At 35.8% G+C, this 25,720-nt stretch overlaps 1 protein-coding gene across 3 annotated transcripts in view; it reads left to right on the top strand.

Annotated features, from left to right (window-relative positions):
- The window catches only part of LOC113516035 (uncharacterized), a 223,195-nt gene that overhangs the window by 60,578 nt on the left and 136,897 nt on the right, over positions 1–25,720 (top strand). For all 3 annotated transcript variants that reach the window (XM_052899169.1, XM_052899170.1, XM_052899168.1), the window contains exon 3: positions 1,391–1,436. In XM_052899169.1, coding sequence (XP_052755129.1) covers positions 1,391–1,436 — 46 coding nt within the window. The remainder of the gene's footprint in view (positions 1–1,390; positions 1,437–25,720) is intronic.

The raw sequence follows: 25,720 nt of genomic DNA, 5'->3' as shown, positions 1-25,720 counted from the left end.
AAGCTATACGGCAACTTTGTACTGTTCACGCAAGAACTGGCGATTGTAGTCGCTCGCCCGCCGCGATCTGTCGTTATATACATATTTCATTATAGGTTGCTAAAGAGCGTGCCACTTTGATCTTTATCTAGATGAAAATATAAGTAAAAATTAATTAACATAAATTCACGACTAGTATCATGACTAAGTATATATATTTGTAAGTGTATGTATGTACATTATTAAGATAGATAGATACTCTTGATTGTTTCCTCCAAAAGATTACAATAGTAAACTTATTATAAATATAAACAATTACAAGAAATAATCACAATGAGAAAACAATGTGCGACCTTATCGCTAAGAGCGATCTCTTCTAGGCAACCTTTGGATGGATTATTAAATGCTTCATATCAGCTCCCCTTTGGGGGGGGGGGGGTTGACAGTAATTGCCACTTGGCAGGCGGATTGGCAACCGCAGTTAGGCTTTGGAGATGTTTAAAAAATAACTCTGCTGCCCATTCCTCGCCCTTTAGTCGCATCTTTATACCCATTAGTCGACTCTTACGACACCCATGGGGAAGGAAGGGATGTCCTATTCTATGCCGGGACCACACTGACGAATTATTTAATTCCTTTAATATTATTGAAAATGCAACTAAAATTGTTGCAAATAAACTGTCTTAATTAAATAAACAACAAATCGAAATATTTAAGCCAATAATCAATTTTTTATTTGTACTACTGTTTGACCTCAGTACACTGTCCTATGGTGAAGGCAAATATTCGTTAGTTTATATTTATTTATATATATAAAGTTCTATTAAATGGAAAGAATTATTATATGTACACATATAATACTTTCTAGCTTCTCTCACATGACGACAAACGTCGCCGTATATCGCTCGCCACTATTTGTCGTTCAATTTGTTAAACATTATGGCTTGGGTAATATGTAGCAATATATATTTTAGTTACAATATCTATATACTGTTCTAATAAAGAATATATATATATATATATATATATATATATATATATATATATATATATTTATATATATTATATATTATATATATTATATATATATATATATATATATATATATATATATATATATATATATATACATAGTATTACTTGTCTTTAAAACAGCAACATTCTATAACTGTGACTACTTCGTCTGAGATCACAATCTCAGATGAGGTAATCAGAGCCATTTGTCGTTATAAATGAAACACAATCTGTCACATTTATTTGGTAATTAATACTCCTTTCCACTCAGGGTTTGCTGGAAGAGAACTCGTACATCTTTATTTAATATATATTATATGTTTGTAATTTTTTGTGTACAGTAAAGAATAAATAAATAAATAAAATAATATTAATAAGGACTCTTCTTTTGTTACAGTGGAAGTCGCGATGGTGTGTTATGCGGAAGTTATCACCGGTTGCAGGTAAATATTATTGATTGATCGATCCTCCTATCGAGAAAACGAGGATATCCGCAAAAGAACCAAAGTAACCGACATAGCCTGAAGGATAAGCAAGCTGAAGTGGCAATAGGCTCGTCACATAGCTTGAAGTACCGACAACCATTGGAGAAAGAAAGTTTCTTGAGTGGCCACCTCGTACGGGAAAACGCAATGTAGGACAACCCTGCACTAGATGGAGTGACGACCTCAATACATTGCAGGGAGTCAGTGGATGCGGGTGGCTCAGGATCGCATCGATCCCATGGCAGTCTATCAGAGAGGCCTATGTCCAAAATATGTATGGAAAAGAGATTTCGTGTCATTTTTTTCATTAGCACACCTAAACGAATCCGGAGCGGGCGGATAGTAAACTATAAATAGAGGTATTGAGTCACTGTGAGATCATTGTGAGCAAACCTAAAAGAGATAAGAGGAACAATATATTTGTTGGAAAGGGCCCGTATCTCATTAAACTTGGCGGCTGATAAGCAGTAATCCTAACTCCCAAAACAATCTCTCAATAGCAGGAAAATGAACAAACACTCTTATATACTTACAATTATCTCGTACACTTACTTGCACCTAACTATTATATCAATCTCAATAGATACTCTCAATACATTATTGGAAGGGAAAGGGATTATATATAATGGGGTCTAATGGTGGAGTGACAATCTGAATCGAAATCTGAATCTGCATTGCAGGGATTTAGTATATTTTTAAATGAATGATCATCGAATGGTAACCTCGCCTGCGTTAATCCCTTCCCCCCGGTAGTTAGTATTTGCATGACTGTATTTCAGTTTGCAGGGTGGGACATGGCAGTAAAATTACAAGGTACACAAACATAACGCCTTAGTCCTGGGGGATAATGGATTGTTAAAAATGGGGATTAGTAGCCTCAATGATAGCAATACAAACTGTCAAGTCAACCTCCTCGCGGTTCCTCCTGGAAACTATCGTATTCTATTCCAAGTGAATCCGTCACGATAGGCTAACTGACCTGTCTTTTCATTGTCACCTATCATCCCTCACTGGTGCCCTATCAGCGTATACCGTTAGCGCAGGCGAGCTTACCATTCCATTATCATCCATTTAAAATAAACCGCCTTAGTCCTTAGGATAGGCAACCCATCAGGTGTACATTACAGAGTACACTCTTGGCCACAACAGAATATCAGTGTTTTGCTCTTTTGAGGGCAAAGCAATAAACTGAGTTGTGACCATTTTGTGTTACTACGGCACACGCATGAATGAAAAGAAAGAAAGTAAATCATTGGTTTATATATTTTGCTTCTTGTTTTTTTTTTTTTGTTTTGTTGCTTTTTTATTTTCATTCTTTTATTTCTTTTACTGTGTATTGTGTGTACGTTTATATTGTAATTTGTGTGTTGTAAGTAATGTAAATAAATTATCTATCTATCTAATGTATATGTGACAGTTACCTCTATCCATCAGGTCAGCTTTTTTTTTTTGTTTTTTTTTTACAACACAGGGGGCAAACGAGCATACGGCTCACCTGATGGTAAGTGACTACCGCCGCCCATGATCACCCACAACACCAGCGGCATTGCAGGTGTGCTGCCGGCCTTTTAAAAAGGAATATACTCTTTTCTTGAAGGTTATGTTGTCGTATCGGTTCGGAAATACTGCTGCTGGAAGTTGATTCCAAAGAATGGTTGTGCGTGGAAGAAAGTGCCTTGAAAAACGCACGGTGGAAGACCGCCACTCGTCCAGATGATTGGGATGAAACTTTAGTTTGTGGCGGGTTGTACGGTGGTGAAAATCAGCAGCAGGTATCAATCCGAACAATTCCTCAGAACACTCCCCATGATAAATTCGGTAGAAGATGCACAGAGATGCAACATCTCTGCGCAGTTTCAGTGGATCAAGTCGGACAGTAAGGCGTTGACTATCGATAATTCGAGCCGCCCGACTCTGAATGCGGTCTAACGGAAGGAGTTGGTACTGTGGCGCTCCTGCCCACAGGTGAGAACAGTATTCCATATGCGGCCTGACTTGGGCTTTATATAATTTCAGGCGGTGTTCTGGCATGAAATATCGTCTCACCCTATTGAGCACTCCTAACTTTTTGGAAGCTATCTTAGCCTTCTCCTCCAGATGACCGCAAAACTGGACGTCGCAAGATATATCAACGCCCAGAATTCCTAGACTCGACTTTTTATCAAGGGAAGTGCCCTGAAAGTGAGGAGATACGACAAACGGCGTCTTTTTTGCGGTAAACGCGCAGACTTGTGTCTTTTTGGGGTTAAATTGGACAAGATTTTGTTCACCCCAGATCGAAACTTGATGGAGTGAAGTTTCGATTTCAGACACAAGTCTATTCCGGCACTCATCGGTATGTGCCCGCGAGATCTTTGCATGACCGGTATATAATGTATCTCCTGTACTGTCGTCTGCATAGCAATGAATATTACTTATCTGTAACATATCATTGATATGCAGAAGAAACAGAGTCGGAGATAGTACACAGCCTTGCGGGACACCAGCATTCAAAGGTTTTAAATCAGAGCATGCTCCGTCGACTACGACCTTAATGCTACGTTCCTTGAGAAAACTGGCGACCCAAATGCACAGTCTCGCAGGCAACCCAAATGAAGGTAGCTTTGAAAGCAGCGCTCTATGCCACACCCGATCAAAGGCCTTCGCGATATCCAGACTAACTGCTAAGGCCTCTCCCTTACTCTCGATTGCCACTGCCCATCGGTGTGTTAAGTAAGCTAAAAGATCACCGGCCGAACGTCCCTGTCGAAAGCCGTACTGGCGATCACAGATCAGCTGGTGCTCTTCTAGGTACCGGAGCAGTTGACGGTTAATGATGGATTCCATAACCTTCGAGAATAAGGAAGTGATAGCTATGGGCCTATAGTTAGCTGGATCTGAGCGATCTCCTTTTAGGGATCGGATGCACCAGAGCAGTCTTCCAAAACTTTGGGACTATGCCCGATGAGTAGCTAAGCCGGAAAAGACGCGTAAGAACCGGAGCCAACTCTGGTGCGCACGTCCTAAGCACAATTGGAGGAATACCATCGGGCCCACTCGACTTATGGATTTCGAGGGAGAAAAGTGCTCTACGCACTGAGCTATGCGTGAATTTAATGTCAGGCATAGAGCTCCTACAACACGTGATGGTCGGTGGTGATTTCTCCCCGTCATCCAATGTCGAGTTTGACGCAAAGATGGATCCAAGAAGATCGGCCTTTTCCTTAGCGTTCTGGGCCAACGAGTCATCCTCCCTGCGCAATGGTGGAAAAGATGACTTACAGAAATTCCCTTGTGCAGCTTTGGCAAGAGACCAGAAAGCTCGAGTTCCAGAGGGCAAACTAGCCAATCTCTTGCCAATTCTACTAATATGCTCTGACTTCGCTGTGGCTATAACTCTTTTGAAAGACCTAGAGGCAGAGTTATACTTCTTTTTAAGAGCACTGGTGTTAGGATCTCGCGACGCCACACCTTTAGCCCAGGTTAGGAAGCACTCCTGTTTCAGACGAGATGCTGTTCTACAAGAGGCTCCATACCAGGGCTGGGATTTCCCGCCGACGGGCACCACAGAGTTAGGAATAAATAATTCCATTCCCTGAAGCACCACATCAGCAATGGAATCGGCAATGGCGTCGGGATCATCCAGTATGAAGCAAACCTGCCTCCATGGGTAAGATGCGAAAAAAATCCGCATCTCATCCCAGTCAGCTGACCTGTAGTGCCAAACACGACGTCTACCCGTGGAACGTGGTGGAATCGGACTCATGAGAGGCACCTCGCTCCGCACCAGACTGTGATCCGACGATCCAAGCGGAGCTTCGACGGAAATCACATAGTTGTCTGGGTGGGTGGTCAGCAGAAGGTCCAACAGTGAAGGTGAATGGTCCAACACATCAGGTATTCGCGTAGGCGAGGAAACAAGCTGCGTCAGACCATAAGCCAAAGCAAAGTCATGAACAGATCTTCCCGCATAGTCGGTTGTACGTGAACCAAGCCATTCGGTATGGTGGGCATTAAAATCGCCAAGAATCACGACTTCAGCGGAAGGAATCTGTTCGAGCAGGGAATCTGTAGCCATTTGGACGTGCTCAATGAGTTGGTCGGTTTCGATGTTACCGCTGTGGGACCTGTATAGGCATGCATAGACGCGAGGATGGTCATTGCAGTCTACGCGCAGCCATAAAATAGACAGGTCCGTACCTTCAAGAGTTCCAAGGCGGCGACAGCAGATATCCTCTCTGACATACGCGCATACACCGGCACGCGAAACAAAACAATGTTCAAGTTTATAGCCCGGGTACGTCAGGTATGAAGTTTCGTTTGGAGAGGATATCTGTGTCTCCGTTAGAAAGAGCAATGCAGGCCGCGCCGTTTCTAGGTGGTGGTGGACAGCGTTTAGGTTAGAATGTAATCCCCTGATATTGCAGAAGCTCACATTGAGCGAAGGGGATGCCGTAGAAATCTTGCTCCGTTTGCCCTTGGTTCCAAAGAGCGGAATTTTGCCCCCCCAGAATACGCAGGGCAGCCCGAGCGTGGTTGCTCGAGAGAGGATTCTCCAGCAACATGGTTACTGGTACCTCCCTGGGGTATGTTATTTTTTTTTAATTCCACTGCCATGGTTGCGTGTTGTAAGATAGGGGGACGGGGTTGGGGAAAGGATTTTAGGAATAGGAAAGGGATGGGTATGGGATGGGTATGGGATGGGCCTCCGGACTCCCTCACTCACCATACGGAATGTGATCGCACTGAAAGTGCAACCACTTAGCGTCGGTATTCTATGAGGGTGTGGTACTTCCCCGGTCGAGCCGGCCCATTCATGCTGCAATATCATATGGTATTACAGCGTGGCTCTACCACCTATAAAGCTTGTTCTCTATCATAAAAAAAATCTAGTCAGCAAGTTATTTTATGTAAAACGCTATGATGAACTCAACTACACCTGTAATCCTAAACAAAAGCGGTATTTAACTTAAAACATTTTATTACTAATCAGGGTTGCCATTGCGAATTTTAATTTCTACCCATACGTCAAATATTTTTTCTCAAAACCAATATGATTTTCAGGCTTATTACCCTATCACAAAGTCGTGTCATTTTCACTTAGTTTTGTCATGTATCACGAAAAATAAAAGGTTTCTTCTGTTTCTATTTTCACCTCTCCTTCTCTTTCCGTTATATTCCTTCAGTGACATGCGTTCCGCCCCTTAACTATCCGCTGCTAAATATAAACCTTCTTGATAAGGGGTGTTCTGCCAGTAGTTGCCACACTTGGCAGGTGGGTTGGACTGCAGTTAAACTTTTAGAGATGTTTTAAGAGGGACGCCACTGCCCATCCCTCTACCATCATGCTCATTTAGTCAGTCATACAGTTTACTGTAATCATACATTTTGTATACCTGTACAGAATTTACAAGTATTACTCAAAATTTCCAAAAAAAATTGTCCAAACTTCTCCAAGCTCATTTTATTTTTAACCAAAAATTTCTCCAAGGAATTCATTATTCCAAAATTTTGCAAATAGAAAATTTTTCACACAAAACTGCGAAATAAAAAATATCCAACCTGGCAACGCTGTTATCTAGACAGACGGAAAGAGAAGGCGTTAATATTAGATTTAAAACGAGCGAGACATAAAAACAGGTAAACTGCCGATGTCTGTTTCTTAGAAAAAAAAAATACAACTTATTAACAAATTCTAAAATGACCCCTATTTGCATAGTTATAGGGTTTATTCGAGATGTTTTAGGTTTCAAGTAACAACAATAACCTTCTAATGGCCTTCGGATACTATGTATAATTCGTTGAATACTTACCAATGTTTATTTTTTTATTTAATTTTATGTATTTTTAAATCAATCGTCGATTTAAACCCTAACAGAGAATTGTAGAATTGAATAGTCAATACATGTCCGGGGGAAAAGGATTTATTAGTAATGGGGACTAGCAGCCCATTTGCTATCAGTATACCCCATTAGGTTGCCCTCCACCCGGTTCCCACTAGAAAACATCTTGGTTAATTCTTTAAGCATCGGTCATGATGGAGCAATTGACCTGGTTTTATCTACCCCTATCATCTCTCACTGATGCCTTGCCAGCGTAAGTCTACAGTGCAGACGGGGTTTACTATTTTATTCATTATCATCATCATATCATACCAGAGGGAGACTTTGTACAAAAGTCGATTGCTTGGGTACCTCTGTCCCATTCGTATTTCTACCGTGAAGCAGTTGTATTTGCATGGCTGTGTTTCGGTTTGAAGGGTGGGATATGGCGTGAATTTACTGGGTACAGAGGAATAACACCTGAGTCCTCAGGAATGGTAACGCATAGGGGGTATCATGGGCGAAACAATATACTCTATTATGTCCACGGTACTGCTCATGTCTATAGGCGACAGTTACCACTTTCCATCAGGTGGGTCGTCAGCTTGTTTGCCATTCTAAGTTGTATAAAAAAAATCTGTTTAGTAATTTTTGACACGGTGGGAGACTGTGTTTTATAATATGTAGTAATAAATTTTTACTACAAGATTCATATCTTAGAAGTAGTAAACTGCGTCTTGTTATTCCGCATACTGAATAGTTTTCCAAAAATATCTCATTATACAAAACTTACGTTAAAACTTTACGCCTTATGAATACCAACAATCGACTGCCATTAATTTTATGGTAATACGAAAACGTGTATGAGTTTTGTGTTCTCTTTGAAGACTACAAACAGTGGCCTTGTAATGTGCCAATAAACTTAGTGGCTCCTGTTTTAACACGCTGGCCGCAAACCACAGCTTTTCTCGAGTGGTTTAGAATGGATTGGATTAGGATATCCGATATCTTTATAACTTCTGAACAGATTTCTCAAATAGTTTTTGTTGAAATTTAGTCGAATCAAAGGTTTACGTCATTGTTAATTTTATATTAACTTCATCAGGACGTAGTAGTTTTATTTACAGATCATTTTAAATTGTGCCATGCTACCATTAGTATACGTGCGACTGGCAACGTTCGAAGATTAACTATTATTATTATTACCATAAGTTCTATAACCTTCTACATATATTACACATCAACCTCCAACCGCCATTCAGTCCCCGCACATTTTCCGACACGTGTTTCATTTCTAAACGAAGCATATTCAGGAGAATTTTCCCGGATATGATCGCTGCTCCGTGTCTAATATTTATATTAGACACGGACCCCATTCGGCGCAAGGGGAAGGTGTCGTTAGTAATGTGGACTACCAGTCCCATTGCTAGCAATATATTCTGTCAGGTCGACCTCCGCGTGGCCCCCCTGGAAACCATCGTACTGAATTCCTGAAGTATTCATCACGATGGGCTATCTGACTTGCCTTTTCATTTTCACATATCATCCCTCACTGGTGCTCTGCCAGCGTATAGTGTAGACGGGGTTACCATTTCATTATCATCCATTAAAAAAAACCGTTCGGCGCACAATCTGCAAATGACTTATTGTCAGAGAAATTGCATGTATGTTACCTGCCTTTATACTCTTTTCTTGAAAGTTTGTTATGTGTATTGTAATAAATATTTAAATAGTTTTTTTCTACAACCATTATTCAGAATTGATATTATATTTATCTATCTAATTATTATACTCGTATATATGATAAAAAGAATTTTTCAATTTAGCCATATAGTAAGATTATTTTTGCATTTTAGTTAACATAACAAAACGGCAAGCAAAGGAAACAAGCCTTTTATTCATCCCTACTCCATCCCTGTCGATTTAGTCTCAACCGTATAAAAATTTCAAAGGGTATCGTAAAACCCTTATAGTGTATCCCGATATGTTCCTTTGGGATTTAACTCTGTAACTTTTAGGTTGATAGATAAGTTTTATTCGCAGTAAACCAAAGTATAGGACAGTGTACAAATGTATTTTGCATACTTTTGTACGGGTTTTGTATGTCGTAATTTATGTATGAAGTTACGAAAACATATCAGATGCTTGCCAACTTAAATAGTAATCTTTCAGTTTAATATTTACTAGTCATTAGGGTTCCGTACCTTTAAAGGAGAAAACGGAACCCTTATAGGATCACTTCGTTGTCCGTCCGTCTGTTTGTACAGATACTTTTTCTTAGGAACGGGTAGAGATATCAAGTTGAAATTAATTCTTTTTACTATTCCATTCATTATCATCATCATTTCAGCCATTATCCGGTCATTACTGGACATAAGCCTTCTCCATAGACTGCCATAAGGAACGTTCCTGAGCCACCTGCATCCACTGATTCCCTGCAATGCATTTCAGGTCGTCACTCCATCCAATGGGGGAACACTGCGATTGCACGTACGGCGTCGCCGCTCAAGAACCTTTCTTCCCCATCGGTTGTCGGTTCTTCGAGCTATGTGACCAGGCCATTGCCACTTTAGCTTACTTATACTTCGGGCTATGTCGGTCACTTTGGTTCTTTTGCGGATATCCTCGTTTCGGATTCTATCACACAAAGAGACTCCGAGCATAGCCCTCTCCATAGCCCGCTGAGTACTTTAAAGCTTTTGCATACGGGCAATCATGTAGGACCATGTTTGGGTTCCATAAGTCATCACTGGCAACACGCACTGATTAGAGACCTTCGTCTTCAAACTCTGAGATACTATTTTATTATTATCCCATAAAAAAACCTACGTATTTTTAATTAAATCCCATATATTATTTTCTATTCTAGCGAGTGAAAGTTATGGAATGTTGATACGTCTACTTACTCTCGACTTTTTGTTCAATTCAAGCTAATAACGATGGTGCATTCATCATTTGTGTTCGTTGAAAAGTAAAATGTATTGTTTAAATTACCCTCGGGTCCTCTAGACTGTACGCGAGCGCTTGAAGTGTTGAATGTAATGTAATTTTGTATTGAACTTTGACCTTATCGTACTTTTCACCAGAGGGAGATTTTGTACAAAAAACATTTGCATGGGTAGCTCTCTCTTTCACTGGTGTTTCTGCTGTGAAGCAGCTGTTCTTGCATGGCTGTATTTCGGTTTGAAGGGTGGCATAGGGGTGGGTGGTGGTGAAATCATAGGATTTGGAAGAATAGTCTTAATCTTGAAATGCCAAAATATAAGGGCTACATTGAGTGTCACAGTATAGAGATTGAGTGTCACAGTATATTCTGTGTAATCCATTATTTTGTTCATCATCATAGATGACGGTTATCACTCTTCAACAGGATGACAGTCAGCATTCTTGACACTCCCCCCCCCCTCCCTAAAGTTGCATAAAAAACTTCTAAATGACCAAATTTCATAAAAAGACATATTAAGATTATTCACTAATTGTGCATATAAATATAACAGATTAGGCATTTTAACGTGGGAAAAATTTAACATAATTGCGCCGGATTCATTGTTCTGAGAAATTAGTACACGATCACCCATCCTAAAAACGGTTGCGGCGAACGTTGCTTGACCTCGTCGATCGACGGGTACAACTTAGCGAGCGCGTGACATCACGTCTTCTCGGAACGTCAAGGTGATCCGCCGAGCCTAAGTTCTAAGTATAGGCTAAGTATCACATTATATGCTTATCGGAACGGGTCTTAAAATGTTACTTACCTAGGTACATAGACTAATTGGTGCTTATTGGCCTAATTATGTACACGCCATACCCCGACACGTCCTGGCAGAGAATGAGCCATCTCTTTCTTTCCCGTGTGTGTTATAACATGCGACTAAGGGAGCTTAATGGTCAATGAAAAGATAGCAGCATCCTCTCCTAAAACATCACCAAAGCCTGCCAAGCGTGGCAACCACTAGCAAAACCCTCTTTATGAGGGTGGTATATGGGGAGGACAGTTAATGGCGGGTATGAAGATGATGTTTTCGACACTAGACAGGCAAAATATATATATATATATATATATATATATATATATATATATATATATATATATATATATATATATATATATATATATATATATATATATATATATATATATGTGTGTGTGTGTGTGTGTGTGTGTGTGTGTGTGTGTTAACGTGATCCATTTCTAAAACTAGTGTTTTTTTAGTTTTAGAAGGGGAAAAGGGATTGTTAGTAATGGAGACTGAGAATCCTATTGCTAGCAATATACCCAACCAGGTCGATCTCATCGCGGTTCTCCCTGGAAACTATCATGGTTAATTGCTGATGAATCCATCATGATGGGCTAACTGGCCTGTTTTCATTCTCATCTATCACCCTTCACTGGTGCTCCGCCAGCGTACCACGTTAGCGCAGGCGGGGTTACCATCCATTTTCACCCATCAAAAAAAGTCCCATTTTTTTTTAATATTCGCCAAAGCGCCCGTTTACAGTGAGACCTCCAATTAAGAGATAACGAGTGGCGATAATAAAGATCCGTTGGCACGATTATTCCGTTAAAGAGTGTAATAAACTTGCCGTCAACTTTTTAATATAAATTAGCCGCGTTCAAGCTGCCTTTATGCTTTTGACGGCCAATGTTGTTAATCAACTTTTTTCATTCACCCTACTTTTGCTTCTTTTTGTTGAAAAACTTAAAGAGTTTTAATCAGGTTCTAATAACTATATGCGACAGTACCACGGTTACAAATAACACCTAAGTCCTCAGGAATAGCAACGCATGGGAGGGTGGTATCATGGGCGAAACAGTATACTCTGTTATGTCCATGGTACTGCTCATGTCTATAGGCGACGGTTACGACTTTCCATCAGGTGGGCCGTCTGCTTGTTTGCCATTCTAAGTTGTAAAAAAAAAAGTAAAGTATTTTTTAATATAAAAAAGTAAAGTAATTTTAAATACATGTTCCCAACAGTTAAATTGACTTATAAACGCATTACTTCCTCCTCCTTCCTGATAAATTCATCATGATGGGCTAACTGGCCTGTTTTCATTCTCATCTGTCACCCTTCACTGGTGCTCCGCCAGCGTATCCCGTTAGCGCAGGTGGGGTTACCATAACATTTTCACCCATAAAAAAAAAACTGGTAACTGGTATCTGATACTAGATAGATAGATAGATAATTTATTTGCATTACTTACACCACACAAATTATAACATTACATAAAAAGCGAGATAACATAAATGAATTTACTGGGTACAGAGGAATAACACCTGAGTCCTCAGGAATGGCAACGTATGGGGGGTATCATGGGTGAGACAGTATACTCTGTTATGTCCACGGTACTGCTCATGTCTATAGGCGACGGTTACCACTTTCCATCAGGTGGGCCGTCAGCTTGTTTGCCATTCTAAGTTGTATAAAAAAAATTACGGTTTTCTTTTTAACCGACTACAAAAAACGAGGGATTTCTCAATTCAGTTTTTTTTTTGTAATTCCGTTTTTTATTAACTTAAATTACTTTTTTTTTTCATAATTTATATACTTTCAGATTACTATCGTAGAATTTTTATCGAAATCGGTTTAGTAGTTTAGTTTTTAAATAAAAACTACTGGTCTCGCCACGATTGAAGTTTTTCTCCATCGAGATATAGTTTTTTCATCAGTTTTCTTACTTCTGAAATCCACGTGTACAAAGTAAGGGGCGAAAAGCTAGTTTCAAAATAAGTGAATTTATCACTACTATATGTATATATATATATATATATATATATATATATATATATATATATATATATATATATATTTAAAGGAAAAATGGTTTAAAAATAAATTTGACAGCTATGTTTTTTTTTTTATTTTGTGCAATGGACATTAAAATGGTGTCTAGACACGATCAATTTAAAATGAATATATTCTTTTATATAATTTTTGGGCATTCAATGTTATGATGGAAATATCCACCATTATGCAGAGAGGGGTTAATAGATAGAGTGATTCAAGAGGAAGGTTTATATATATAATACATTACTGTATTATACATATAGTAGAGAACACTAATAATTTTAGACGTTTCTAATGAAATGGCGATGCTATCGTCTTTCAAAAAAAGCGTTCACGCTCACTTTTTACCTTTATCCGAGCAGTAAGTGCTTTATATTATTCTCAATTTCGTGTGTAATATAGTATATATCATATATGTGTAAATATATTTGTTATTCATATATATTTATTCATTTATATATGTAATTTTAGTATGTATGTATGGTATATCAATAAATAGTAGTACCGCATTCGAGTATTCTGACACTTTCCTATAGTTGACTGGGAGAGAATACTTTTAGCATTAAGTCCGCCATGTACACATATATGTACTAATGAATAAATAAATAAATAGTATCAGCATTGCACCCGTGCGAACTCGGAGCAGATCGCTAGTAAATTTATAAAAATGTTCGTAATACAAAATCCAGCTTCTTTTGACAAGAAACCGAACAAACTACGCTTACTATATATGTTCATACATTATTACATACATAAAAGATGTATGGGCGCACTATGAAACTGTCAAGTTGGGTGTTGGTGACAAATATATTTCAATATATCGCAAGTATGTATGTAATTTGTTGCATTTTCGGAAAAAAAGGTCGAGTTCGTACAAAGCACTGGTGCTTTACTCTATAGTTTTTTTTAAACGAATGATTATGGAATGGTGACCTCGCTTGCGCCATGGGTGTACGCTGGCGGCGCACCAGTGAGGGGTGATAGGTGAGGATGAAAGGACATGTGATGTAATCACTTGAAACTGAGAAAGATGGTTTCCAGGGGGGACGGTAAGTAGGTCGATCTGACAGGGTGTATTGCTAGCAATGAGATTGTTAATCCCCATTTCTAATAATTTCAGCCATCTGTCTACTACTGGACCTTCCACATAGACTGCTATGTGAATTACATTAAATCTCACCAGATTTTGTACAAAAGTCGATTGCTTGGTTACCTCTGTCCCATTCGTGTTTCAACCGTGAAGCAGTTGAGTTTGCATGGCTGTGTTTCGGTTTGAAGGGTGAGATATGGCGTAAACTTACTGGGTACAGAGGTATAACATCTGAGTCCTCAGGAACGCAACGCATGGGGGCTATCATGGGCGAAACAGTATACTCTGTTATGTCCATGGTACTGCTCATGTCTATAGGCGACGGTTACCACTTTCCATCAGGTGGGCCGTCAGCTTGTTTGCCATTCTAAGTTGTATAAAAAAAAAATTAAATATATTATATATAAATTAATTTATCACCGTGTGATCCCAGCACACAATGGCATATAATTTTTTCAGTGGGTGTCATAAAAGATGACTAAGGATATTTAATGGTCGAGGAATGAGAAGCAGCGTCCCACGTTAAACATAACCAAAGTCTAACTGCGGATGCCGATCCATCTGCCAAACGTGGCAACTACTGGCAATTATATTATAAGTAGACCATATTAAATTAATTTTAATCTCACTCCATAAACATACATGCGGACGAAGTTGCGAGTAAAAGCTAGTTCATGAATATTTTGTAAACTTGTTAAACAAGGACAGTAGCGTCATTATATTGTTTTGTTTACTATTATTAGAAGTAATAAGGCAATATCTATTTTAGAACAAGCTCGTCATTCGTTCTTGACATATTAATATCACTCAATAAATATGCACAAATGCACCATAGGTTATTAAGATTAGACACAGACCTGATACATTTACTTTTTTACCTACGTGTCTGTTGTTGTCTCTCAGAGACAAAACAGTGTCCTAATAAATATGTCACGTGTCTTTCAAAGTGATATGTCAACGTTGTATGGAAGCGTTCCACGTCTATTATCAGATTTTGAATGACATCTGTGCAAACGTCCATCTGTTCGTTTAAAAGCATTCGACGGCATATGCGTGAAAAATTAACAAGCCCACTTTCGGTGACACGTTACGCGTTATGAAGATATAAGTGCGTTCATTGTGATAACTAGATATAAAATTGTTAATTGATAAATACTCGTATCGTGTATTTAGCTAAAAGTGCCAAATAATGATTCAATACAATTTTATAATATAGAACAATTATGTTTATTTAAGGGGAACTTCGAGGAACTCGAATGATAAACTAATTTATTGATAGATCAATACAATATTTGTATTATACAATGCAATATAAATTAATAGATACTAATATTTCATACTATCTAATATTATTATTATGATACACGTGCAATTTTCTTCCATTCAAAATAATTTAGCTTGAAATAAAAAAACATAAGTAGACAATTTACTTAATGTTACATACATACATCTAGGTAAATAGGTAAATCTAGGAATATTATTATATTTGAAACTAAATAAGCTGACAAAAAAAAAACCCATTTTAATTATTATTTTATTTTTGTTTTTATCGAGCTAAATATTCAATTTAAAAGAAATTCACATTTTATTAAGTTTTTTTTAATAAAAATAATACCTTAAATAAATTTAATTACTTCAATTAAATCACTCTCATCCCGTTAATTTCCAATAATGTAGTTCACTACATTAGCATTGCATTAATATTAATGAGTCCATCTTGTTCGCAAGCAACTCTTTCAGGATGCTGTTAGAACCACAGCTTGAAATATGGAAATTTATAGGACAACAAACGGACATCCTCGGAAATGTTATTATACTTCTATTCAATATATAAATAAAAGTAACTAATAAGATTAACCAATATTTAATGTAATAAAAATTAATAGTAAAAAAATATTGATATTCTGGAAAAGAACTTTTACAGATTTAAGCTTGCTTGTTGTACATCATATTTGTTCAGAATAATTTATAACAATGTGATCTTTGTATACTATATATTATAGTAAGAATAAATAAATTCTGTATTAATAATATCTACTTAGCATTATTACTTACGCTGATTCACAATTCGGAGTTCATTCACCTTTACTATTCACCTTCACCTATCTGATATACTAATATCGTTTTAACACTATTAACAAATCTGTTCTAAGATAATAAGTCATCATCATCATTTCAGCCATCCAGTGGACAAATGTCCACTGCTGGACATGGGCCTTCCCCATAGACAGACATAAGGAACGGTCCTGAGCCACCTGCATCTACTGACTCCCTGCAATGCATTTAAGGTCGTCACTCTATCTGGTGGTTTAGCTCATAAGTAATAAAAATTTAGTGAAAATTATTTTTTTTAATAACTATTTTTCAAAATAACGTAAGTCATAGTGTACTACTATATACGTACATTCTATTGTTTATATTTATTTATTATCGTTAATGTAGTTATTCATTAAGCAAAGAGTTCTTTCATGTCTGTGTAATTAATTGTATACTTTCCATTACCTTTTTCCTGTTTTCTTTGACCATTAGAAATAGGCTTTTCCTTGGAAGCGCCAAATTTATGTGTTTTGTATCTAAATCAGCTCTCTGCCGCATCTTCCGCCCTTTCACGGCCTTCCTCCTTCCAATTTTATTGTTCTCCTCCATAAACTTGCTTAGTTGTTTCTCTTAAACCTAGATACGTTCATGAATACACAACACACGTACTTCATTTATAAAATTATTTCTTTTTTATGATATACGTTATGGTAAACAAGCTTACGGCCCACCTGATGAAAAGTAGTAAGCATTTCCTATAGATGTGTACAGCAGTAAAAACGACATAAAATATAAAGTAAATTATATCTCTCATGCGTTGATCCATTCGTTCCTGAGGACTAATGTGCCTTCCTAACGTATTATAATTAACTACTGGTATAATCTCACTAATGGGGGAGGTCTATGTTCAACAATGGTTAATTAACGGCTGATGTAATAAAAATAATAATATAAAAAAGCCACATTATATGGTATGTCCTTAATATGTAACATTTACTATTTCTATCTTATAGGTATTATATGTATTTATCAAATATAGGATATTTAATTACTTACTTGATTAATTATCGCTAATGATGAATCGTGAAATTTTTTTTTGTTGAATAAATTGCTATTACTTATAGGAGCCATACAATTAATAATTAATATTAAACAATAAGCTGAGTTGTGACCATTTTGTGTTACTGTGGCACACACATGAAGAGAAAAATTGTTATTTACTTTATGTATTTTTTTTTTTTTTATTATTTTTGTCTATGTATTTTTTTATCTTTTTTTACTGTGCATTTATGTCTATTGTTGTTTTTGTGCTGTAAGTAATGCAAATAAATTAACTATCTAATTAACAAATGTTCGAATGAGGAAATCTTAATCTTTCGGCATGTCTATTGTTAATTAACTACTCTATGACTCGAAGTTACTTTTACTGATAAACTGACATCAACGTTTGAGAATCTATGACATTATGAAGGCATAGTGAATGGTGTTTGTCTTTTTATTATCGATGGGCTATGTGCGATTCCCACGTCACTTACCGCACCTAGCTTTACTTGACCTTTATTTTATGCAGCACCCGGCTTTCAATATGGCGATAAATAAATACAACTGGATGTTTGAAACAGCGCCATCTAGTTACAGATTAAACATAACTTTTACTATTGTTACTGGAAAAAGGATTTTTACTAATGGAGCTTAGCGGACCCATTGTTATCGTTATATTGATAATACTGCAAAATAAATATTCATTCATTCATACTGTCAAGTCGCGGTTTCTCCTGGAAAGTACTGCGATTTATTCTTGATGTATTCGTCACGATGGACCAACTGACCTGCTTTTATCCTCGCCTGTCATCCGTCACTGGTGCTCCGTCAGTATATACCGATAGCGCAGACGGGGTTACCATTCCAATGGCATCCGTTAAAAACAAACTATGAGTACTGGATAAGTAATAACATAGTTTTGTATATCATACATAATAGTTATTTTTAAACTTTCGCGTTTTTATATATACTTTGTCGTGTCCATGACGTGTCAAAGATCCGCTGATATACAAAATCAAAGATAGATACAGGCTACTGATTGCAGACAATCAAAATTGGACGTGCCTACGTTGAATCAACGACTAAAACATTTATTACATCTAGATAGGAAAAACCTCAAAATAATGATAGGGACTATAACGGGCCATTGCCCATTAAACAAACATTTATACACAATAGGAGCCACAGACAGCCCTCTATGTCGAAGCTGTTTCGACACCGAAGAAACGGCTGCTCACGTAACCTGGAATGTGAAGCTGTGAAGCCCATCAACGTTTAGAAATCCTCGGAACGGTGAGGCCTGTGAAGACCCCAGGAAACTTCTGTACTTCTGGACGGAGCTAGGTTGGCTGTACTAGCCAAGACTCATACACACAACAGCCCAAATGAGAAGCTAAGCGCGGAAAATAGAGTCCTATTTACATTACATTACATTCGTGTACATGACGTGGTAGGTATTATTTAACTGACAAAGCTTTTTCATTGCGTTAAATGCCGATTATGTATTTAAAATATCATATTTAATATATAGAAAACATACAAATCAGCCTACTTAAAGACATACTTATGAATATAAATGTTTGTACCATGCGGGGATCGAACCCCCAACCATAGGAAGGTGTGATAATATGTTAACTACTATGACGAGTTCGTTTATATTAGAGGGACAATTTATAAAAGTCTGTAAATTTTGCTATTCATTTGACTGTATGTTACTCGATCACATACAAAATATTTTTTTTATTTGAATGAAATTTTCTTTTATCATCATCATCATCACTTTAGCCATTATTCGTCCACTACTGGACATAAGCCTTCATCATAGACTACCATAAGAAACGGTCCTGAGCCACCTGCATCCACTGACTCCTTGCAATGCATTTGAAATCATCCTACATTGCGTTTGCTTTTACGGGGTCACCACTTACCCATATTAATAAATATAACCTTTCTTCCCCATCGGTTTTCGGTTTTTCGAGATTTTCTATACTTATAATAAATAAATCACAATCACAAATGTAGGATATTCCTACAATCGCATATTAATTAAAGCAAGTAAACCAGTAGGATTTAGTTAGTTAGGATACATTTTAAAATCAATAGTTAATGATACATAAAAAATCATTGATAACCGATTTATAAAACATTAATATTGGTGCATTCAATACATTTGAACATCGAACAGTAAGCCATTGAAATGGGAGCACTCGACTCGAATGCATTAGCCTGGTGCACCGACCGCTGCTGAACGCAATCATTGTACGCTTGCTTGATGCATAGCGTATGGGAACTATTATGTTCGACTCTATATCCGGAACTGGGTTTCCGTAATTTGACACTGGCATGATCTAAAAATACAAAATAAAAAACAATTGAACTTATTCCATTGATATTAAAATAATTAAAGACTTTATTTCATAAAAAAATCACTAATTTCTAATGTGGCAAAACTAGTTATTTCAATTTAAAAATTAAACAGCTGAATCGATTATGATAAAATATCAATTGGAACAATATAAAACTATATCCTTTCAGATACAATTGTTAGCCAAATCGGTTTACATGCGACCGAAGTTTTGAAGTAATGAAAAAATTCAATCGAATTGAGAATCTTCTGCTTTCTAGAAGTCGGTTGAAAATACTAATATTTACAGAGGCTATTTATACAGAGGTTACACCTAAAATTGTCTTAAATTATCTCTTTACGCAATGGTTACTTACCACTTTACATCAGGTGGACCATCTGCATGTTTGCCATTCTATGTTACGTGAAAAAAGAATTAAAAAAATAGTCATCAGTGGAGCCGAATAATACCGTAAATAAAACAAGACGATTAGATATTTTTACAAAATTTTAGAAATACTATTTCGGCACATTTGATTACAGTCACTGGATGTTTAGAAATGAGTGTAAAAATTGGATAAATGTGATCTAATTTCAGTGTCTTTTTTCTTTAATTGTGTTTTTTTTTTGTTTTATATATCAACTACTTTTTATAGATATTTAAACAAAATTTTTAAGTTTGTAGATGATATTTATCAAATGAAGTTAAAAGGATTTTCTTTTTTTTTTTTTAAATTAAAATGAAACTATAATATTTTTTACAAAGAAAACAATGTAACAATGTATCTATCCTGTAATTTTAATAGTTTTATTTTTAGGTAACTTAATTTGAAAATTTAATTTAAGAACACAAATATAATTAAAAAAAAAAACAATGAATTGACAATTGCCTCATTATAGTAAACACTCAAAAAAAAATTTCTTTTATAAATACATAAACAACAGTACCGTCGTTTTGTATTTTAGCTCTTGTTTTGTACTTGTTGCCTTCTACTTCTAAGCAAAAAAGCTAATATCTACAAAATATAGAAGGAAGCATTTTATAAAATACTTTCTGGAGACACTAACTATATTTCAGACCCTAAACCAAAGAAAGTCATCGAAATTAGACAGAAATAGTACTTGCTAAAAGTCACCCCAATATTATTTCCAAATTGTATCACTTCCATATTGTTTGCAATTGGTGTTAGTAATCATAAAATTACCTCTGTTTTTTGCCAACACGCACGAGGGAGCCCAAAATGATAACGACCTTAAAATAGTGATGTGAACGTCAATGAAATGTCGATAAAATTATTTAGTTTCGGCAAATATAGTATATTTGACTATCGTAAAAATAAATTGTTGATGTTAAAAGTATCATACAACATACATCAAAACATCGACTTGAGATCCTCTTTCTTTTAGAACTAATTAAAAACTGCATCTTAATTATTGAAAATGTGAAAGTTTGTAAAAATATTTAGACATGTATTTATAACTTAATCATGTGTAAACGACTGGGTGAGTTAGAATGGGATTTTATACATGGGTAGTCTGTATTTTTACAAAATCATGGCAAACAGCTAGTATTCTATATCGGACAAGGGTGTACTTGAAGAAAATAAAAGTCTCATTAAAAGTTCCCTCAAGGAGCATGTAAAGACCGCATATGCCGGGACATAGCTACTTTACATGATCAATATGATGATGACGGAAAGTTGCACACACACATATATATATATATATATATATATATATATATATATATATATATATATATATATATATATATATATATATATTCTTTATTGCACTAAAACAAACAGTTTATTACAACAAATTAATAACAAAGTTAGCAGGCGAACTTATCTCTAAAAGAGATTTCATCCAGTCAACCTAACACAGTAACATAAGAAGCAGTGTGTGGACAGCAATAGTGCTAAACAGAAACTAAAATAAATTCTTACATAACATTTACAATTTATGTCCTTGGTGTAAAATAAATAAAAACAACACGAATTTTAATTATTTGTCATAGATATTTTTTTTTATGCTTTATTGCAATCAACATATTAATTACTGTTGAACAATTTCAAAGTAACGGTGGGGGGGGGGGGGGATATTTACAAAAAAGTCATTGAGACACTAATAGGTAACAAGAAAATAAACGAACTCCCTTTCACATTTTTTATTACTAGCAATAAATTAAGAAATAAATTCGTACATAAAATAATTAAAATATCGACATTTCTCTGCTGAAACTGTCGCATCACTACCTCAGTACAAATGTGTTTATAGTGTTGTTGACTCGGCGACAGGTGGATGCATGGAGGCTTTAGTTTTTGTACATTCTGTTGGCACACAGACTATAACTGTTTTTTTTTTTTTATTTCCGTCTTGTAAATGCAGGGCTTTATTTTAAAAGTTCACGGAAAGCTTCATATTTATTTTATTTATATGCATTATCTTTATGAAGCAACTAATATTGAATGAGTTCGTGTATATATGATTTTTTTTTATGTGACTTGTTACTAAGGAAGACCTAACAAAAGGTGGAGAAAATATATGGAAAATTGAGACCTATAAAATCAAAGACAGCTAAATCCAAGTCTGTCAAATGTTCAGGAAACTACAGAAACTAATATTTTTTCAAGGATATGGAACGATATACTATATTTTAAGTCAGAATGAAAAAAAAAATTAGAATATTAATTAGCAGAACGCCCTCTATATTCGAGTATAGAGTGAAAATAAAATTGATGAGACGCAACGCTCAAAAAACTGTTGATTGCAATTAAACACAAGGAAAAATACTATCAACACTCCGACAACACTATTGCTTTCCTTCAATTATTTTCATTTTAACACAGCACAAACCAATTTGTGCCCTATCATTTAACGTTAAAGTTTAATTTTTAACTCATTAGTGCATTTGTAATACGCTCGAAATACCTGCGTGTACTCGGACGTCTGAGAATGTCAATTCCAACGTTCCTTTTGTAAGAAGTTGATAAAATGCATTCCGCATTCCAAACAACTCTATGCCATTGAATCGTATGATTCATTTGCAGATATTAATCGGTTTCTATTGGTTTTATAGATTTGTGTGTGGTTTTATTGGATGATGGGTTTTTAAATTGGAAAATATGTTACTAGTGATTCGGCCCGAATTCGCTTGGGTGGTGGATTTTTAACCGACTTCATTTACAATCAGATGAGTCGCGTGCTCGTTTTTTTTACAACACAGGCGGCAAACGAGCATGCGGCTTACCTGATGGTAAGTGACTACCGCCGCCCATGATCACCTACAACACCAACAGCATTGCAGGTGTGCTGCCGGCCTTTTAAAAAGGAATATGCTCTTTTCTTGAAGGTTATGATGTCGTATCTAGAAAACAGGGGTGTTCTAAAAAAAAACTTTAAAAAGTAGGAGGTTCTTAATTCGGTTGTACATATTTCTATTGTGTTTTTACGTCATAACTTTGTCATTTCTAAACCGATTGTTACTTTTTTTTTTCCCATAAAAAAAAAACCGATTTCACTTGTGTCGAAACCAGTTATTATGATCTAAAAACTAAACCACTCAATCAATTTTGATAAAAAAATCTTTTCAAATGAAAAAAAGAATTTTCCAAATTTTTTAATACTATTTTTACTACTTATCTGATATTCATACTATTTTGCACAGACTGCTAAAAACGCATGGGATATTTCTTTGGTAAATAAAAATAAATGTTTATCGCGAAGCAATCTAGTTATAGACATGATTTGGCATTCTAAATTCGAAATCAAATCTAATATATTCATGAAACACCTCGTCGTTTAATATATCGCACTAAGTCTTTGTTTTTTTTTTATATATAGACCAAGATATAAGTTTTTAAAAGAGTACACTGTCCTTTTTTATTTTTTAAATAAATATACTTGTACTTATTCATAGATTAAAAAAAAATAACAATTTAAGTGCTTGTAAACAAGTGTATTTGAATAAAGATGATTTGAATTTATTTCGCTATCGAATACGTGCCAGAACTTGAAATTCTATTTTCAAAATTCACACACGTGACTATTTTAAAACATTTACGTGTATCTGTCAGACGTACGAGTAGGTAGCGTAAAAGCTCTCAATTATTAACGAGCCTGCAGATAACGGCTAAAAGAGATTATATTTAGGAAACTTATTTTGATAATTCTTAATATAATGTATTGTACTGCTCATGTCTATAGGCGACGGTTACCACTTTCCATCAGGTGGGCCGTCAGCTTGTTTGCCATTCTAGTTATATATAAAAAAAAAATCGCGTGTTACGATATACATTCACGTTTACGGTAGGGAGTTAAACATTTGCCATCTCAACTAACCCTATTCATATAATAAATGGAAAAGTGTTAGATCTAATTGCGGTTGCCAACCCGTCTGCTAAGCGTGGCAACTACTGGCAAAACTCCCCTTATGGGGAAGGCTTGTGTTCAGCAGTGGACAGTTAACAGCTGAAAATAATAGAAATAATAGGTTACATCTTAACTTAGCACACAGCACTTTATATAGTAGATTACGCGGGCAAAGTAGCGATATGCAGCTAGTTCTTACTAATATTGTAAATAAATTTTAAAATATGTTCGTTTATATGTTACCTCTTAACGCCTTAGCGGCTTAATCGAACAGTATTGAAACTAATATACACGTAGGTAAAGGTAGGTAGGTACTATATAGGATAAAGAAGTACATAGGTTATTTTTTATCCCGGCCACGCGGACGAAGGCTCGGGTAAAAACTAGTGCTTCAATAAGTATCTCAGGTATACCTTGAATTTATAAATTAAAAAAAAAACAAAAATGTAGATTGCAATCAAGTTTCGCCATGTGGTCATTCGACACATCTGCCCTGCGTACACCTGCTTGCAACTTGGGATACAGTTAATAATATGGCCAAATGGATATGTCCCAGAAAAAGTAATGCGTTTAATGCGTAAGTCAATTTAACTGTTGGGAACATGTATTTCAAAATTACTTTACTTTTTTATATTAAAAAATACTTTACTTTTTTTTTACAACTTAGAATGGCAAACAAGCAGACGGCCCACCTGATGGAAAGTGGTAACCGTCGCCTATAGACATGAGCAGTATCATGGACATAACAGAGTATACTGTTTCGCCCATGATACCCCCCATGCGTTGCCATTTCTGAGGCCTCAGGTGTTATTCCTCTGTACCCAGTAAATTCACGCCATATCCCACCCTTCAAACCGAAACACAGCCATGCAAACACAACTGCTTCACGGTTGAAACACGAATGGGACAGAGGTACCCAAGCAATCTACTTTTGTACAAAGTCTCCCTCTGGTAAAAAAAAATACTTTACTTATTTACTTTATAATTTATTGTACACAAAAAATTACAAACGTATATATTAAATAAAAATGTACAACAGGCGAGCTCAACTCTTAACAAATTAAAGCTAACATATTGTTATAATAATATGTTTTTCTTCTCCTCTATAAATCTATTTTTATAAATAATTGAAATTCGAACTTTTAAAAATAGTAAATTTTCGTGAAATTTTGGGTTTTGTTCATGAGAGTACATTTTTTCAACAATCAGACATTAAACTTTGATCGTCATATGTAAAAGTCATAATCTACATTAGTCTGCATTATCTATAATTTTATATTAATCTATTATAATATATATTACAAAAAAAATTTGTACATACTTGTACTTACTAGAGGTATTCAGTAAAATTTTGTTAATAATTTATTTATAAATTTAATTTAAAACTGAATAATAATAACATAGAAAGACTTGCAATTTTAAATTTAGCGCGGTATTTTTTTACTTTTTAAATCACGCTTTATAATTCTGCAAATTTTTTCTAATTCACATTCCAATCCATGCACTAAGGAATTTATGTAACACATAAATATATAGCTTCAATGTACTCGACTCCATCACTGATATGTAAATATTAGTCTTTCTCCAAACCGGGGAAAATAATACAAACTACAATTTCCCAGTCCCCAAAGTTTATTTGACCGACCTTCTTTGTCTGGCGTTATCATAACGCTGTTGCCTCTAGGGCGAGGTATTTTATTCCATTACACTGAGCGAGTAATCACCACGTTATTTAAGAGTCAGCACCATTCTTTTATTGTCGAAA

The sequence above is a fragment of the Galleria mellonella genome, unplaced genomic scaffold (assembly GCF_026898425.1).
Source record: "Galleria mellonella isolate WM207_F2 unplaced genomic scaffold, CSIRO_AGI_GalMel_v1 utg56, whole genome shotgun sequence".
Taxonomy (NCBI): domain Eukaryota; kingdom Metazoa; phylum Arthropoda; class Insecta; order Lepidoptera; family Pyralidae; genus Galleria; species Galleria mellonella.
Note: the sequence above shows the minus strand (reverse complement) of the source record. Positions and strands in the feature narration are given on the sequence as shown.